Source organism: Moschus berezovskii, chromosome 7 (assembly GCF_049115385.1).
Source record: "Moschus berezovskii isolate FMDL1 chromosome 7, NW_MosBer_1.0, whole genome shotgun sequence".
Lineage (NCBI taxonomy): Eukaryota > Metazoa > Chordata > Mammalia > Artiodactyla > Moschidae > Moschus > Moschus berezovskii.
In genome coordinates this window covers 119,389,564-119,408,737 of record NC_142466.1, presented here as the reverse complement: position 1 = coordinate 119,408,737, position 19,174 = coordinate 119,389,564, and the positions used below count along the sequence as shown (strand labels likewise).

At 53.0% G+C, this 19,174-nt stretch overlaps 1 protein-coding gene across 3 annotated transcripts in view; it reads right to left on the bottom strand.

The window, feature by feature from the left end:
* Positions 1–19,174, bottom strand: part of PXDN (peroxidasin) — a 71,000-nt gene that overhangs the window by 15,392 nt on the left and 36,434 nt on the right. For all 3 annotated transcript variants that reach the window (XM_055427812.2, XM_055427811.2, XM_055427810.2), the window contains 10 exons: positions 19,097–19,168; positions 16,563–16,732; positions 15,466–15,583; positions 14,761–14,930; positions 11,728–12,000; positions 10,364–10,480; positions 9,895–10,053; positions 9,154–9,266; positions 8,287–8,443; positions 1–109 (listed from right to left, as the gene is read on the bottom strand). In XM_055427812.2, coding sequence (XP_055283787.2) covers positions 1–109; positions 8,287–8,443; positions 9,154–9,266; positions 9,895–10,053; positions 10,364–10,480; positions 11,728–12,000; positions 14,761–14,930; positions 15,466–15,583; positions 16,563–16,732; positions 19,097–19,168 — 1,458 coding nt within the window. The remainder of the gene's footprint in view (positions 110–8,286; positions 8,444–9,153; positions 9,267–9,894; positions 10,054–10,363; positions 10,481–11,727; positions 12,001–14,760; positions 14,931–15,465; positions 15,584–16,562; positions 16,733–19,096; positions 19,169–19,174) is intronic.

Below are 19,174 nucleotides of genomic sequence, written 5' to 3'. Positions count from 1 at the left end.
CTGTCAAACAAGTGTGTCCGCGTGGAGTTAATGGCTCTGTCCACTGTTGCGATGGCTTCGACGATGGACGTGGCCACAAATGGGTCCCCGTTCCGACTGACATCAGGAACTAGGAGGCAGAGGTCGCAGGTTACCAGCAAACACGCACACGGGTCACGGAGCAGAGACCGAACGCCACGGCGCGGACTCGACTCCAGTCTGCTTCTGCTCCCCTCCCAACCTCAAGTTTATCACAAACCCCACCAGAAGCTGTCTTCACACTGCGCGAGAGATGTAGGCGCTTTAAAATCACGGGGCTCCCCACAAAGGGTCAAAGAAGCTGTAGCTGAAAACCCCGAACTTCTTCTAGCAAACGGGGAGCTGACAGGGAGGCCACTTCAGGTCCACCAAGCAGCCGCCCTGCCCTGCTGGGCTTTAACCGCCGGTGGACGCTGTGACACCTCCTGCCGAGGGGCAGACAGCCCTCCCGCTGCTGGGCCTCAGCCCACTCACCTCCCAGGGCTCGGCTGCCCCCAGTCCTAACCCTCACGGAGGATCAGACATCCTACAGCCAGCCTGTGTGTGTGTGCTCACTGTGCTCACACACACGACACAACACGTGCATGCTCACACACACAGACGCACACTGTGCTCACACACACAACACGTGCGCACACACACATACACACACACGTGCACTGTGCTCACACACACATATACACAGACGTGCACTGTTCTCACACACACAACACATGCGCGCACACACATACACACACACGTGCACTGTGCTCACACACACATACACAGACGCGCACTGTTCTCACACACACAACACGTGCACACACACACACGCGCACTGTGCTCACACACACAACACGTGCGCACACACACATACACACACACGTGCACTGTGCTCACACACACACACAGACGCACACTGTGCTCACACACACAACACGTGCACACACACACACGCGCACTGTGCTCACACACACAACACGTGCGCACACACACATACACACACACGTGCACTGTGCTCACACACACATATACACAGACGTGCACTGTTCTCACACACACAACACATGCGCACACACACATACACACACACGTGCACTGTGCTCACACACACACACAGACGCACACTGTGCTCACACACACAACACGTGCACACACACACACACACGCGCACTGTGCTCACACACACATATACACAGACGCACACTGTTCTCACACACACAACACATGCGCACACACACATACACACACACGTGCACTGTGCTCACACACACACGTGCGCACACACACATACACACACACGTGCACTGTGCTCACACACAGACACGCACTGTTCTCACACACAACACATGCACACACACACATACACACGTGCACTGTGCTCACACACACAACACGTGCGCACACACACATACACACACGTGCACTGTGCTCACACAAACACGTGCGCGCACACACATACACACACACGTGCACTGTGCTCACACACACAACACGTGCGCACACACACACACACGTGCACTGTGCTCACACACACAGACGCACACTGTTCTCACACACACAACACGTGCACACACACATACACACACACGCGCACTGTGCTCACACACACAACACGTGCACACACACACATACACACACGTGCACTGTGCTCACACACACAGACGCACACTGTTCTCACACAACACGTGCACACACACACACACACACGTGCACTGTGCTCACACACACAGACGCACACTGTTCTCACACACACAACACGTGCACACACACATACACACACACGCGCACTGTGCTCACACACACATATACAGACACACACTGTTCTCACACACACAACACGTGCGCACACACACATACACACACACGTGCACTGTGCTCACACACACATATACACAGACGTGCACTGTTCTCACACACACAACACATGCGCACACACACATACACACACACGCGCACTGTGCTCACACACACAACACGTGCACACACACACATACACACACGTGCACTGTGCTCACACACACAGACGCACACTGTTCTCACACAACACGTGCACACACACACATACACACACGTGCACTGTGCTCACACACACAGACGCACACTGTTCTCACACACACAACACGTGCACACACACATACACACACATGCGCACTGTGCTCACACACACAGACGCACACTGTGCTCACACACACAACACGTGCACACACACATACACACACACACGCACTGTGCTCACACAGAACACGTGCGCACACACACATACACACACGTGCACTGTACTCACACACACACAGATGCTCCTTGTGCTCACACAACACGTGCACACACACATATACACACATGCACTGTGCTCACACACACATACACACAGATGCACACTGTTCTCACACACACATGCGCACACACACATACACACGTGCACTGTGCTCACACACACATACACACAGATGCACACTGTGCTCACAGACACAACACGTGCACACACACATACACACGTGCACTGTGCTCACACACACACAGACGCACACTGTGCTCACACACACAACACGTGCACACACACATACACACACACGCGCACTGTGCGCACACACATACACACGTGCACTGTGTTCACACACACATACACACACAGATGCGCACTGTGCTCACAGACAACACGTGCACACACATATGCACACGTGCACTGTGCTCACACACACATACACACAGATGCACACTGTGCTCACAGACACACGTGCACACACACACGTGCACTGTGCTCACACACACACAACACGTGTGCGCACACACATACACACACACGTGCGCGGCTGCTGAACCTGCTGCCTCTGAAGTTACCGCTTTCTTTCCACTGTCCCCTCTTCATTCCTTTTTCAATTAATAGCATTTCACTTTTCTAGCATTTAGTTTGCTAAACAAAACAGCTTTGTTCCAACCAAGCTTTTACCTTTAAAAATACCTCAGGACAGGTCACCATGAACGTGCACTTTAACAAACTTAATGGTAAATTTTTTCCTTCAAAATACACAAACCTAGAAAACTCGACATGGCTGAAAACGCCCTTGGTGAGATGCTGCCTTCACGTGGTTCTGGGTGCATCCCCTCTTCTGGGAGCACCCCCTCCCGGCACTGATCTCAAACAGAGCCTGAGTTGGATTTTGTATTGTAGTATAGCTGATTGCCGGGAGAAATATCAATAACCTCAGATATGCAGATGACACCACCCTTATGGCAGAAAGTGAAGAGGAATTAAACAGCCTCTTGATGAAAGTGAAAAAGGAGAGTGAAAAGGTTGGCTTGAACCTCAACATTTAGAAAACAAAGATCATGGCGTCTGGTCCCATCACTTCATGGGAAATAGGGAAACAGTGGAAACAGTGTCAGACTTTATTTTTCTGGGCTCCAAAATCACTGCAGATGGTGATTGCAGCCATGAAATTAAAAGATGCTTACTCCTTGGAAGGAAAGTTATGACCAACCTTGATAGCATGTTAAAAAGCAGAGACATTACTTTGCCAATGAAGGTCTGTCTAGTCAAGCCTATGGTTTTTCCAGTGGTCATGTATGGATGTGAGAGTTGGACCGTGAAGAAAGCTGATCGCCAAAGAATTGATGCTTTTGAACTGTGGTGCTGGAGAAGACTCTTGAGAGTCCCTTGGACTGCAAGGAGATCCAACCAGTCAGTCCATTCTAAAGGAGATCAGTCCTGGGTGTTCACTGGAAGGACTGATGCTAAAGCTGAAACTCCAATACTTTGGCCACCTCATGTGACGAGTTGACTCACTGGAAAAGACCCTGATGCTGGGAGAGACTGGGGGCGGGAGGAGAAGTGGACGACCGAGAATGAGATGGCTGGATGGCATCACAGACTCGATGGACATGGGTTTGGGTGAACTCCGGGAGTTGGTGATGGACAGGGAGGCCTGGCGTGCTGTGATTCATGGGGTCGCAAAGAGTCGGACACGACTGAGCGACTGAACTGAACTGATAGCTGATTAACAGTGTGTGGCAGTTTCCGGTGGACAGCAAAGGGGTTCAGTCACACACATGTATCCATTCTCCCCCAAACTCCCCTCCCATCCAGGCTGCCACATAACATTGAGCAGATGCCTGAAAAGCACAGTATTCTCAACACAGTATTTTTTCATATTCTCAGAATTATAGTAGAAGTTTCAAGCCTCAAGGATTTTTAAATCACTAAGATAATAAATTTTCTAGACTTTTAGCAGTAATACTAGATGCCAAAATACATGGAGTTATATCAAAGTTTTGAATGAATATAAATTAGAAATCTGCATTCTGTTCATACTAAGTCAAATGAGTCGAATCAAAATGTCATAATTTTTTCAGCTGGGCAAAAACTCATGAATTTTCTAAAACAAATACTATATTAACATAATACATATACACACAAAAGCTTTTCTGGTATGCTTCATAAAGGCTTGAGAGAGAACGACAGGAAAAAAGAAAAAAAGGCAGAAAAACTGAAGAAATGTAAACTAAGTGGAATGGGAGTGAAACAGGAAAAGGGAGACAAACCAGAGCAGGCAGAGACCAGCCCAGCTGCTCACCAGAGTCACACGCGCCCTGGAGAAGAACAGCGATACTGGGCATTTGTAGTTTACAGAAAATCCGAGATAATGCTGTTATGCATCTGGATTTTAAAAAGTGATTTTTCTCGGGCTCCCCTTGCTGCTCAGCTGGTAAAGAATCTTCCTGCAATGCGGGAGACCCCGGGTTCGATCCCTGGGTTGGGACGATCCCCTGGAGAAGGGAATGGCTACCCACTCCAGGATTCTGTCCTGGAGGATTCCATGCACTGTATAGTCCATGGGGTCACAAAGAGTTGGAAACGACTGAGCGACTTTCACTTTCAGAAGTTTTTCTGTTAAATGGTAGTTTCAGTGATATAGAATTCCATTATTTTCTGTTGACCAGTTGCGATATAATTATTGTAATAACCAAAAATATAATAGTAACAGATGTTTATCAGTTATCACAATCAATAGCCAGACAAAACACAAAACATAATTACACTTGCAAGCCCTAAAGGAAACATGATCAACCTAACAATATAAAAACTGCATACGGTTTAGGGTTAAGCAGCATGATGCAGAAGTGCATCTGTGCACACATCCTCAGCCGCCCTGCTGGCCTGGTGCCTTTATCCATTTACGGTAAAGGCAATTATCGGTACGTGTGACAATTACGGGTATGACATCACCATATTCTTGTTTTGGGTTTGTGTGGGTCTTTTTCCTTCTCGTGTGTTTCCTGTCTACAGAAATCCCTTTAGCATTTGTTGTACAGCTGGTTTGGTACAGATGTATTAACTTTCGCTTGTTTGGAAAGCGTTTGATTTCTCCATCAAATCTGACAGAGTCTTTCTGGGTCGAGTATTCTTGGTTGCTGGCTCTTCTTTCACCACTTTAAATATGTCATGCCATTCCCTCTGGCTTGCAGAGTTCCTGCTGAGAGATCTGCTGACAGCCTGATGGGAGCTCCCCTGTATGTTATCTGTCATTGTCCCCTTGTTGCTTTTCGTATTTTGTCTTTGCTTTTTGTCATTGTGACTGCTATGTGTCACTCTTTGGGTTTATCCTGCCTCGGACTCTGTGCTCCCGGACTTGGGTGACAATTTCCTTTCCCACGTGAGGGAGTTTTTCAGCTCTTTCTTCAAACACTCCCTTGGGTCCTCCCTCTCTTTTCCCCTCCGGGACCCCGACGATGCAAATGCTGGTGCACGGGAACGTCCCGAGGCCTCAGGCTGTCCACGCCTTTTCACTCTTGCCCGCATTCTGCGCTGTGGCGGTGATTTCCACCGTCCCGGCCTCCAGGTCACTTACCTGTTCTTCTGCCTCAGCTAATCTGCTACTGATTCCTCCCAGTGCACTGCTCATCTCTGTTTGTTTGTCTAGGTCTTTGGGAAACATTTCCTGCATCTTTTCCATTATGTTTCTGAGATTTGGGATCATCTTCACTATCGGTATTCTAAATTCTTTTTCTGGAAGGTTGCCTATCTCCAATTCATCTGGTTGCTTTTCTCGGGTTTTATCTTATCCCTTCATCTGGGACGAAACCTTTTCATCATGGTTAACTTTCTGTGATGTGGTTTTGGTCCTAGCTACTGTGGGACTGCAGAGAAGGCAACGGCAAGCCACTCCAGTACTCTTGCCTGGAAAATCCCATGGACCATGGGGTCGCTAAGAGTCGGACACGACTGAGCGACTTCACTTTCACTTTTCACTTTCATGCATTGGAGAAGGACATGGCAACCCACTCCAGTGTTCTTGCCTGGAGAATCCCAGGGACGGGGGAGCCTGGTGGGCTGCCGTCTATGGGGTCGCAGAGTCGGCCACGACTGAAGCGACTCAGCAGCAGCAGCTGCACTGTGGGACTGTGGCCCTTGCTTCTTCTGTCTGCCCTCTGGTGGATGAGGCTACAAGCCGTGTATAAGCTTCCTGATGGGAGGGACTGGTGGTGGGAAAAACTGGGTCTTGCTCAGTAAAAATTTAATCCAGTTACCCACTGATCCCGCTTTGTGGGTCGTGCAGCCTGGGGTCTACAGGCTCTCTGTAGTGGTGACCTCCACGGGGACTTGTGCCAAGGGGCCCCTTCCAGGACTGTTGCTGCCAGGACCCCCATCCCTGTGAGGAGCCACTGCTGACCCACGCCCTCACAGGAGACCCTCCAACACTGGCCGGCAGGCCTGGTTCAGTCTCCTGTGGGGTCAATGCTCCTGTCGCCCGGATCCTGGCACATACAAGATTCTGCGTGTGCCTTCCAGGAGTAGACGCTGTTTCCCCCAGTCCTGTGGGAGTCCTGTAACCAAATCCCACTGGCCTTCAAGGTCAGGCCCCGGGGGACGCCCAGTCCCTTTGTCAGACCCCCAGGCTGGGAAACCTGCCGTGAGGCTCAGAGTCTTCCCAACAGCGGGAGAACTTCTCCGGTGCTGCTGTTCTCCACATTGTGGGTCGCCACCCTGGGGGCGTGAGATTTGATTTTATCATGCGTGCACCTCTCCTGCCACCTCACTGTGACTTTGTCATCTTTGGACACGGGGCAGCTTTTTCTGGTGGGCTCCAGTGTTCTCCTGTCAATGGTTGTTCAGCTGCTAGCGGTGATTTGGTGTACTCACAGGAGATGAGACCACAGTCTTCTACACAGCCTTCTACTCTGCCATCTTGAACCAGAAGCCTCCTGCATTAGGTAATTTTTAGAACCTAACATTTTTATAGGTTTTATGTATCTAATGCCACATGTCAGACAAACGGACAGGACAATCTTACACAATTCTATCAACTGACATTTCATTATTACCAACGACTCAAGTTGAATTTGTTTTTAAATCAGGAAATTCACTGATTTAATTTATAATCACCCGAGTCTAATATAATGGGAAATAAGGTCATTTAACATAAAAAAAATAAATAAAAGAGACATGCAGATGTGCCTTTACTGTTGTCTGCAGGTGCCCACAGGCTCAAGGAACCACCTGGGGCATCCATATATAAAATTGTATTTTTTCCATTTTTTTTTATACTTAAAAAATAATGTTGCTTTAACATGAATTAGTTACACATGAAATATAAAAATAACATCCCACCCACAATCTCCAAAATAACCACATTTTAGTGAATTTTCTTTACCCTTTTTTTTAAGGTACATAAATATGTTTTTGAATTACTTTTCTATGACTACTGCTTGGGAAAAAACAAATTCAACTTACCAAGTGCAAGTCTGGGTGGAACTGTAAGACATATGAAAAGCTACAGGCTTGCATTTTACCCTGTTTGCTCGGAACCAAGGAGCACATCTGAGGTTTGCAGCTCTAGGATGGTGGAGAATCACTGCCAGTCGGCACAGAGCAGGCCCGCCAGGCCCTGGGGCAGGACCAGACCCAGGGAAGGGGACAGTCCCTGCCCTCGCGTGGGTTTCAGATGAAGATTAAGCACACCCCAGGGCTGCACGAGGCCACACCCCCCCAGAACAGACAAAGCAGAATGAAGGGGCCCGGACTCCATAGCAGGAGCTGCGTCTGTGCTTCTGCCAAACGGTGGCTGCAAATTACATGGTGCAGAACTCGAGAGGGTGTGGGCGACCACTAAACCAACTACAAAACCCAGAGCGAGGAGGCCCTCCAAGCAGCAGCCACAGCGTTCTCAGAGCCTGGGGCGGGGGAGGGGGCGGCTGTGCCTCTGGGCCGCGCCGACCTTTCTGCAAAGTGGACGTGCCCTGTCCTCTAATGGCCTCCAACCTCGCAGGGCGTCCACTCCGCGGCCTCACCGTTCACGCTGAGCACCATGCTGACCGATGACTGCCCAATCGTGTTCCGGGCCACGCACTCGTAGCGGCCAGCGTCTGCGGTTCCAACGTCGCGGATGGTCAGGAACCCCTCAGGGCTGATGTGAAATTTCCCGCTTTCTGTCACCTGAACCCCATCCTGGAGCAAAATAAACAGAGAGGACGCGGGAATCAGAACAAGGACCCGAGGGGTCTCTCCTGGGGGAGGGCCACCACATGCTGGGGCCTCGCGAATGGAGCCCTCCTGATGGTTGTTCTCAGACCCGCCAGACATTGGGACGATCCTGCCCACCGCATATCCAAGGGCGGGAACCCCTCCTACCTGCTGGCAAAAGACCCAGAAAGCTTAAGACACAAACCTCGCTGTGTGGGACTTTGCAGGATCTCAGGGCACAAAAGGTGGCCTTCGTGGGATATGTGCTGGGCTGGGGGTGCAGAGTGGGGCACCCAGTGTGTGGGAGCAGCCAGGGCAGGTGTGTGTCACCAAGGAAGGCCAGTGACCTCCCAGGACAAGGAGGAAGCAAGGGAGGCGGAGGCGTCAAGGCCCCGAGGACCCTACCTCCCTCCCAGGGAACCACTTCATGACCTCCAGGAACGTGGCTTATATTAAACAATTTGTTCCCAGTTGAACACAGACTAGCGTTTCTGCGCTGGGCTCAGTGAGAACAACACAGTGAAACAGGACACCAGAAAATCTGTCCAGTGATTGTGGGACCAAGGACCCAGCAAGAGGGACTTCACTTCTGCTTCTGTCACCAAGAAGGACCTGTACGGGCGAATGTCCTGAGTCTGTCTTGTTCAGGTCAGCTGTCTCCCCACCAAAGCAGGTCTGGATGCCCCAGCCCTTACCTTGTTCCAGGTGACAGCAGGTTCTGGCTCGCCCTGGGGACGGCAGGGCAGCTGCACGTTGCTGCCCACCTCCACCGTCATGTCCCTGGGGACGCTGGTGAACACCGGGGTGACTGCAAGGCAAGGGCAGGGGCTGCCGCGCACAGAACCCAGCAGCTCAGGGTTTGCAGCAGAGGCCCCGCCCCCGGTCAGGGCAGGCCCGGGGCACCGAGTGCCCTCACTGTGGCCGGGCTGCGACCCCATTTCCTGCCGAGAAGAAGCCGGACAGGACCTCTGGGGCTGCCAGCCTCCCTGTGAGTGGCAGCCTCAGAGCAGCGGCCCGCCTGTCCACGTGGCTCCTGACCTGCGTGCGAATCCAAGGCCTCGATCCCCAGGACCTGGTGATGAGGCAGGAGGCAGGGCACCAGCTGACAGCCCCACTCACGGGCCATCCACCGTCCTGCCTGCTCAAGACCGGAAGGAAACCCAGAGCCCATCGGCCGGGTCAGACCCAGGCCCCAACCCCTATCGACACTCTGCAGGCAGAGCCTCCAGACCCCTCCCCTAGGCCAGGCCACCCATGACACAGGGGCACAAATTAGCAGGGGAAGCACAGCCCTCTGAACTGCAAGAGCCCACCATGCCCATGACCCCCATGGGCAGGGTCCCCACAGCTGACATGGACGAGTCTGGCTATGACTAAGGCCTCAGGATTCGAGTCCAGGGGTGGCCCCCTGGGGGAGGGCGAGGACCACCGCCTACCTCGGGGCTGGACGGCCAGGTGCGCAGCGACCCTCTGGGAGCCGATGATGTTCACGGCCTGGCACTCATACTGGCCCTGGTCATGCAGGGCGACGGCCAAGATCCTCAGCGTTCCTGACGATAGCACCAGGTGGCGCCTGTCCACCGACAGCTGGCTCCCTGCAAGGCGGGGAGGTGCTCTCAGCGACACGGATGCAGGGACAGGAGCCTCGCCTTCCTCGGGGTAGTAGACGGAGCCTCGGGGCCAGGCAGAAGCCTGACTGAGGGACGGAAGGATCGAGCAGCTTCTGTCCCTGGGTCTGCATTCCCAGAGATGGGCCTGCCGCCCTGGTCCTCGATGAGGACAGGTCTAGCCGGATGTGCCATGGCACTGGGTCACGCCTGATTCTGCTGCTGTGGCTTGCCCAGGGCACTGTGCCCCAGGGAGCAAAGTGGGGCAGAGTGGGTTGCTTCCCTGCAGGCCACTCACCTCCTTTGGTCCAGGCGATGACGGGCTGCGGGTAGCCTTTTGCCTCGCAGTGGAACTCAACCGTCTGGCCCTCGATGACAGCTCTGTCCTGGGGCGTCACGGTGAACTGAGGCAGTGCTTACGGGAGGAAAGACGCAGAGACGAGGCATTTAGGGGACAGCTCTGGGTGCAAAGCCAGTCTCCTTCCCAGAGGGAGGCCCCCCGCCAGGGCCCACCAGGACCCCTCTGCTGGTTCGGCATCCCAGGGAGGGAGGAAGAGGCTGCAGTAAAGGATGAGGAGCAGGAAGAAGACCACGCCCCGGGTGCTTCTCAGCGTCACACGCTCACGTCGTGTGGAGGCCGTTAGTCCAAGAGCACAGAACTCGCTAACAACCAGCCTCGCTTCCTGCAAAGGGAGGTTCATCTCCTCAGCCTAAACCAATATATTTGCAAACGGGTAAAATGTCATCTAGTGCAACTGTGTGCCGTGACAGGAGGTACGTTATTATTTCTGGGTGAAAGAGACAAAAGCAAATTACAGAATAAATATATCCAACGTAATTCCACCTTTATAAAAGCAACAAGCCAACTTCCCAGGTGGCGCTAGAGGTAAAGAAACGGCCCGCTGATGCAGGAGACGGGGGCTCAATCCCTGGGTTGGGAAGATCCCCTGGAGGAGAATATGGCAAACCCCTCCAGGATTCTGGCCTGGAGAGTCCCATGGACAGAGGACCTGGCTAGAGTCCATGGGGTCACAAAGAGTCGGACACGACGGAAATGACTTAGCACACACACAACAGCCACAAGCAAAACCAAACAACATGACTGTACGGCCATACGTGCAGAGAAAGAGCCAGAGGACAGATTGAAAGTCACCAACTTTTAGTGACTCTGCTGCCGCCGGAGCCTGGAAAAGCTGATGGGGAGACAGAAGGAGGAAAAACTTGTTTTCTGCATTCACACTCCTGTGCCGTCCCAGCACTTGTCAACCAAAGTCCCACTCTGCAATTAAATTTGAAAACTATTCATAAACTCATTCTCGCCACTTAAGCACTTTGGAAATACACAACGTTAAGTCTTAGAACTATATATACTCTCAGACTCCGAGTTCAGAAATCGACCCTAAGGAAATTCCAAGATGTGTGCCAGACTTCTAGACAACAGTGAATTGGCACGCAAACCACTGTCGCATGGAGAGCACAGCAGAGACACGGAGCCCTGACCGCCCGATGCCTCCGGGCGGCAAGTCAACGTGTCAGCAGTCCCATGGAGGGTCCGCAGGGACGGGAGAAGACGCGCAGGCTCTGGGACAGGGGGTACCAGGAGGAGCTCCGGGGCATCTCCAAGGAGGCCAGAGAGGCGGGGCTCCATGCGGCGGGCCTCACCTTGGACGATGATGAACGCTGTGGCATGGATGCTGTCCACGGTGTTGGAGGCGAAGCAGGTGTACTCCCCGCTGTCCTCCTGCTCCACGTTCTGGATGTAGAGGCCGCCAGACGGGGTGATGCTCACCCGAGGGTCCGTGGGCACGGGGCTGCGGTCGCCCCTGGTCCAGGTGATCTGCGGCGGGGGGTGGCCCGTGGCGCTGCACTCCAAGGTCACACTCTCCCCGACCAGCACCTCTGTGTTCTGGGGCTGGATTACAAACGCCGGGCGAGCTGTCGCGGCAGACAGAATCGGAATCAGCATCCGCCAGCTTAGCAGACGCTTCTGCCTGGGTTTCCTACTTACTCTACCTACTGACCTCTAAAATGAGAAGAACCAATTCAACCTAACTGCACGCTCTGTCTCCTTTCCTTTTCACAGAAACATGCAGACCATAAAGACGCACGGCGTTAGGTCAAGCCAGCGTCAGCAGGGCTGACCAGCGAGAACCGGTTCCTTTTTCAAACATGGACTGAATTCTGGTGCAGCCTCTTTTGATGATTCTAAAAGCATTCTGTCAGTCTTGTTAGTAAGTAAACCTTGCTAGTAGTTCTTACTGGTTATAAAACACTGCTTTTAAAGGGTATTTAGAACATACAGAAATAACAAATTTCCCTCACAGAAAGGAAAATACAAATGAATAGTATGATAATAGTTTTCAACTCTAAATCCAGAAAAAAAAAAATCCATGTTTATTATTGAGCTCTTATGGACAGAAACAAAGGTTGCTTCTAACACGTCAGGAGTGCAAACTGCCCCGTCCACCAGGTCAGACACGTGGCCACGTACATCAGATCCAGAAACTCACTCACCCTCTGTGCAGAAATCACTCTGCCAGGACTCTACCTCACAGGTACTTTAATAGGCTTATAGAAAAATACATGTTTTTAAAAAAGGACTTATTACTGTGCTGTTTCTTTGGGCTGACATCCTTATCCACAATTTTCCAACCCAAAAAGCTCCAAAAATAAGTAATCTTTTTGTAACTTCTTCGTTTACAAACCTTGATCTATCTAGCCCAAAGCTACTTACAGCCTTCATCTATTCCACTTACTGAACACTCATAGGATTGAACAGGAGTTTATATATTGATTACGATGTTATCTGAGATTCTGCGACAGTTTAAATCAGAGCAAAACGGTGGGAAAGGTACAGGTGATAAACACTAGTTAAAAGAAAACTGGTTGCCTCTGTATAAAATCAAATCAATCTTAAGGCAAAAAACACTGACAGAGGTGAAAGTGTTAATAATCAAAGTTTAATTCACGAGGGAGATAAAAATTGCCAACTAATATGCCCCTAATAACAGAGGTTGAAAATAGATAAAGTACCTTTACCCCTTTGTGACTCATGGAAGCTTACAAATGGGTCCAACATCATTATCTGTATCGTAGGACTGGCACTTCCATAAAGGGCACAGCGCATATACTTTGGGGTTTTTAGGCCACAAATCTTTTGAGTATGATTATATTCCAATAAGACTTAATCAACAGACACCGAAATCTGAACTTCATTTCATTATTGTGTATTCTAAAATACTATTCTTAAGTTTCTCAATCACATAAAAAAGGCAAAACATATTCTTAGAGTAAAGATCTTGTAAAACCAGGCAGTGGTCCAGGTTGGGCAGCTCCCAGTCTAGGCTGACTGGCTGCCCCTGGCTGCCCCCTGGCTCTGCAGTGACCTTCCCATCCCACTGGAGGAGACCCTTCACGTGCATTTCTGGGAGCAAGGCCAACAGCTCAGACTGGTGTACTAAGGAAGGCTCTTGTTCCTGAGAAACAAACGAAATTCAGATCAAAAGAGGTGAGATTTGGAACTCTCGGGCCAGAGAGAAACTCTACCCTTCCCTGTTAACACGGCAGCTGTGCTAAGGACTTGCACTGTTCACGTTCTGCTCTTCCCTTCTGTCCTGATGAGTACCTCCAGCACTACACCACTCTGATCAACATCACGTGGGCTTCCCTGGTCCTTACAAACAAAGCACAAGCTCCTCCGTGACCAGGAGCCCTGTCTTGTCTGGCAGACTCACAGCTGTGTGGCTCTGCAGAGATCCTGGACACCTTGCTCCACTTGGGGAACCTGGGATTAAAGGGGTTTGACTTGGCTGCAGTTATCTGCCCTGCACATTCCTCTGAACTGGTGTCTGAGAGCCGGGATTCTCATTCATCAGTAAATCTGGACTATGTCTCTGCTGGGATATACTGAGGCATACAAAGTTCTCATAGTAAGACTAAACAAAGAACCACAGAAACCATTCATCCTGCCGCCGAGGGTATTGCAAGGCCCTGAATCACACAGCACAGGGGAAACACAGACCCGGCCCGCTCACATGAGGATGACCCAGAACCGTGGAGGCACCACGGCCAGCTTTGCTGTGTCCAGCGGCCCTGGGACCAGGGTCACCCCCAGGCTTTTCTCCCATGGCCAGCTCCTTTTCCGGCCAAAGTCCCACGGGTCAACACTTGGACAAGAGGAGGGTTTGTAACCTGCTGTGGCCCAGGCCAACCCAACGACGCGGCTGTGCTTCCTTTGGCTCCAACTGTCTTTTCAGATCAGGTACCAATACTTTAGATACGGGAATTTTGCACCAAAATTCAGATTTGGGGTTTCTTTTAAAGTCGCCAAGGCCCATAGCACAAGAGCAAGCCCACTGCCAAGGTCAGCCAGTGAAATGCCCTCAGGACCACTGCAAGCAGAGGTATCAGGCAGGGACACTTGTCTCCCAGGTGTCCACAGCCCTCTGGACAGTGACCCCAGCAGCGGCTACCCGCAGCCACGCTGAATGACCACCTGCATTAAGGGTTGGCGGTGGACCAGAGCAACGGTCGGGGGTCACGTGTGACCCTGAGCCGACCCTGAGCCGACCCTGCTGCTAGAGTGTCAGCTGGGACACCGGCTCTGTCTCTCACCACTAGGGGCAGAGAGAGGGGGGCGGAAGGGAAGGAAGGGGATTCGGGGAGGGCTGAGTGTCCGAGGAGCTCTGTGCCTACCTGGAGACCGGAAGTACCTGAGGGTCACCTCCTGCGTCTTCACCTCCCCGGCCACGTTCTTCGCCATGCACTGGTAGATGCCCTGGTCTGTCTCCCGCGTGTTCTGGATCATGAGGGTCCCGTCATCCAGCAAGTTCAAGCGGGAGTCGGTCTTCATGCTCAGCTCATTGCTATAACGACAGACCCGGATGGCTCAGGTCCCCAAAGCACAGGAAACACCCAGTCCTCTGTGGGCGTCTGGTCCTGGCCCAGGAACCCTGGCCTCGAGGCATAGAACACTTGAGGTGCCAGAGAAACATCTCCTCCTCTTTGCGTTCCCTCCAGGGAGGGGCAGGCAGGGTCAGGTGGGAGGAGGAGGAAAGGTCAGGGTGGGCAGTCACCCAGGAGCTCCTGGGTACCGGATGGCTGGGACCCAGCGCCCAGCACCCCTCTGACGGCTGGGACCCAGCGCCCAGCACCCCTCTGACGGCTGGGACCCAGCGCCCAGCACCCCTCTGACGGCTGGGACCCAGCGCCCAGCACCCGTCTGACGGCTGGGACCCAGTGCCCAGCACCCTGTCTGACATCAAGCACTCAGCGCCCAGCACCCTGTCCGATGTCTAGGACCCAGTGCCCAGCACCCTGTCCGATGTCTGGGACCCAGTGCCCAGCACCCTGTCCAATGTCTGGGACCCAGTGACCAGCAACCTGTGCAGAAGCACTCACTTGTTCCGCAGCCAGATGATCTCGGGCTTGGGGTTGCCCTCGGCCCTGCAGGTGAAAAAGACGGTGTTGCCCAGGGTGACGTCGGCATCCTGCGGCTCTGATGTAATCCGTGGCCTTTCTGCGCCAAAAGGAAAGCAGAGCCTCTTGTCTTGGTCCCAAACCACCATGCAAACAAGAAGCCAGAGCAAGTCCCTCTGGTTCAAGAGAAACTCGCATGTGTTCAAACCAAACACACTCCCGTGACAACAGCCAGCGGGCCTCTCCACGGAGAAGACAGTATTAGAGCGAACCACACAGCACTTCTAGGACCTGATGCCCACCGTGGGACCCCTACCACCGGACGGCCCTCACTGGCATGGGCAGGACACGGAGAGGCCACAGGGCAGCCCCAGGGCTGAAGTCAGTCACCTGCACACGGGAAGGGCCAGGAGCCCGCTGCAAAGGGATGGTTCATAAAAGGTCACAAACGGTGACCAGCAAAGTGACTTAACTGCTGCGTTACCAGGAAATGGAGTGACTTTGAATTGCAGTTGATTTTGTTTTTAATATATAAATATAAAGATGATACTCTGGAGAAACCAATTTTCCCACTCCAACGGCGTGGTAAACCAAGGAGTTGAGTTCCTTGGCCTTTACTTATACGGGAGATTCTGCCCTGCAGGGTCTGACTGATCCTTTTCTCATGTTTGTGGTGAGGGGTCACGCGCCTGCAGGCAGCAGACAGGTGAACTGGCTGGACAAACCCAGCCTCGTCCACCCCGAGTGGCCACCGCCCAGATCCAGACACAGGAGGCAGCCAGCTCCCAGCCGGCAGCCCCACACCCTACCCAAGGAGCCGCCCCCTCCCACCACGGGCCCCGCCACCGAGCAGCTGCAGCCTCTGAAGGCAGATGGTCAGAAGGAGCAACAGAGGACCTGATTCATCTCATGTTGTCTGACAATAAAACCCACGTTTATTACCAAATAGTTTCCTACAGGTGCTCCAGAGACAGACTCTGCAGTAGGGACTGGTGAGGCCCAGTCAGACTCGCTTCGTGGGGTCCCCAGGGATAGACGGACGCAGGGCTGCAGGCGCCCCGCCCTCCAGAGGCACTCACCACAGTCCAACTCCTCCGGGGTGATGGTGGCCACCGACCGGCCCTGGATGCGCCTGGGATATTCACAGGTGGCCGCGGCCTGCGCGTTTCCTGACCGCGCGTAGCCCTTCAGCAGGTCCGCCAACCACAGGATCTCACAGTCACAGCGAAGCGCGTTGGAGTCCAGGCGCCTGCACGGAGGAGGCTGCACGTGAGACCTGAGACGCAGACATGCAGGGCTGACCCAGCCCAGATGGACCTGTGGTGTGGGGGCTGCAGATGACGGAATCTGAGCAGGTCCTGCCCAACCAAGACGCGACCTGGCAGGACCCAAGCTCCCCCCGCTTGGCAGAACCAGAGCCGGGGAGCAGGGAGCCCAAGCGACACAGGAAAGGTGGTGCTGAGAGCGATCAAAGGCGTGAGATATAGGGGGGAAGCAGAACCGACATGGGCTGGCGGAGTTGGCGCAGGACAAGAGCCTGCGTGAGATGGGCAACGCAGGAGTCCCCAAACCCAGCACCACTCCGCCACCCGCTGTCTTCCGGGGTTACCTCACGTGACCTTGACACTCCCGAGGGGCACCTCTCAGGGGCTGAATGATCCTGCAAGCCCCCAGGGAGGGGGCCCGTGAAGGTGGACACAACCCTCCCAACAAGTGGAATAGGCAGGGTGTCACCTCCGCCCTCGGGACGATGGCCGTTTACATGGCAGAGCCCAAGGTGAGGGGTATAACAGGGAGACCAGAAACCATGGCTGCCTGACCTGACACATGCTGGCAAGAGGCCAGAAACCAGCTCTGCTCAGACCCCAGCTGCAAGCTGGCCATGCTAGGCAGGGGGCTGCCCGCAGGCATCCACTCAGCTCCCCCCACGGGCCAGGGCTCCCCGCGAGGCAAGCCCGACGTCACACCTCCCGCCTGCGTGTCCGAGGCTGGCTCGGGGTGGGGGGAGTGGCAGGTAGGGCTGGCCCCTCTCCAGACGGTCAGCTCTGATGAGTGTGACCAGTGGGGTCTACGGGGCTCCACACAGACCCTCCAGAGCTCCCCCTGCCTCAGGGACCTGCCCGGCGCCCACTGGCCCCTCAGCCCTGCTGGGAAAACATCAGGACCTCTGTGCTGAGGACGGGCCCCAGGGACAGTGGGTGGGCAGGTGGGCCCACGCAGGTGACACTGGCTGGAAGCCCCTGGCTGCACGCTCCCCTCGGTCACCCGGGGGTTGGGGGGAACTCGATGGAGCCGAGAAGTCAGAGGTGTTGCAGATGGGCAGAGGCCACGGCGCAGGCAGAGGGCGGGACCGAGGGCGAAGGCCGAGGGGCAGAAAGGCGGTGGGGGGACAAAGCCTGCCAGCCTGTGCCGGACTCAGGGAGGCGCCATCCGCCCTGACCCATTCAGGTAACGCCTGCTCTCTTATCTGTTGGAGAGGCAGCAGTTATCTTATCTGCCGCCCTGGAATGCAGCTTGAGGTTTGGCTAGAGATTTCTTTCTCTTCTTTATCCTGAAGAAACAGACTGTACATTGTGAGGAAAGCTTGTGAGGAGAGAAACAGAAGTCCACTCTGGGTGCAGGCTCGGCAATCTGACCTTTCTGTCTCTTTCTTAAGTCCAGTTCATTGTTCACACTCAGTAATGTCTAACTGAGAAACAACGGCCTCAGAGAAACAGCACAGAAGCCGTGAGGCGGCGTCTTCCACCAGCACGAGAACTCCTCGGTCTGTCATCGGTCCTGTGAGAACGACTCGGTTCAGTTCTGTCAGAACACCTCGGTTCTGTCATTGGTCCTGTCAGAACTCCTCGGTCTGTTAGAACACCTCGGTTCAGTTCTGTCAGAACACCTCAGTGTCATCGGTCCTGTCAGAACTCCTCGGTCTGGTCAGAACTCCTGAGTTCTGTCAGAACACCTCAGTTCTGTCATTGGTTCTGTTAGAATTCCTCAGTTCTGTCAGAACTCCTCGGTCTTGTCATAACTCCTTGATTCTGTCAGAACAACTCGATTCTGTCAGAACACCTCAGGTCTGTCAGAACAACTTGGTTCGGTTCTGTCAGAACACCTCAGGTCTGTCAGAACAACTCGGTTCTCTCAGAACAAATTGGTTTGGTTCTGTCAGAACACATCGGTTCTGTCAGAACACCTCGGTGTGTCATCGGTCTTGTCAGAAGTGATCAGTGTGAAGATAGCTTCTTTTCAGAGATCTGAAAATGGACAGAATTCAGTTGTGTCCACGCCTCAAGAAAAGGAATGGAATACAGCTTAGAGATTCTTTCTAGGCTGATGTTATTTCCACCAATAAAATATGTTAGCATGGAATTAAAAGCTAATTTGAAGAATTTAAAACTGATTTTTGGGACAGTCTCACTTGCCTAGTGTGCTAACCTGAGGCCACATTTCCCGAGTCAGCTAGGCTTGGTTTGTGGCTCTCATGGTGTAATCCACCCTCCCTTCCTGAGGCACATCCAGAAGGGCGTGACATCCTCGAAATACCCAGTGAAACGGGAGGTAAAAGCACAGCATGGAGAAGCCATCTTTGCTGGGAAGACAGCATACAGGTCAGTGTACTTACAATCTTTTCATAGATTCCAAGCGATTAAATGTCCCTGGAACCAAGTGTGTAATTCGGTTGTTATGTAAAAACCTGTTG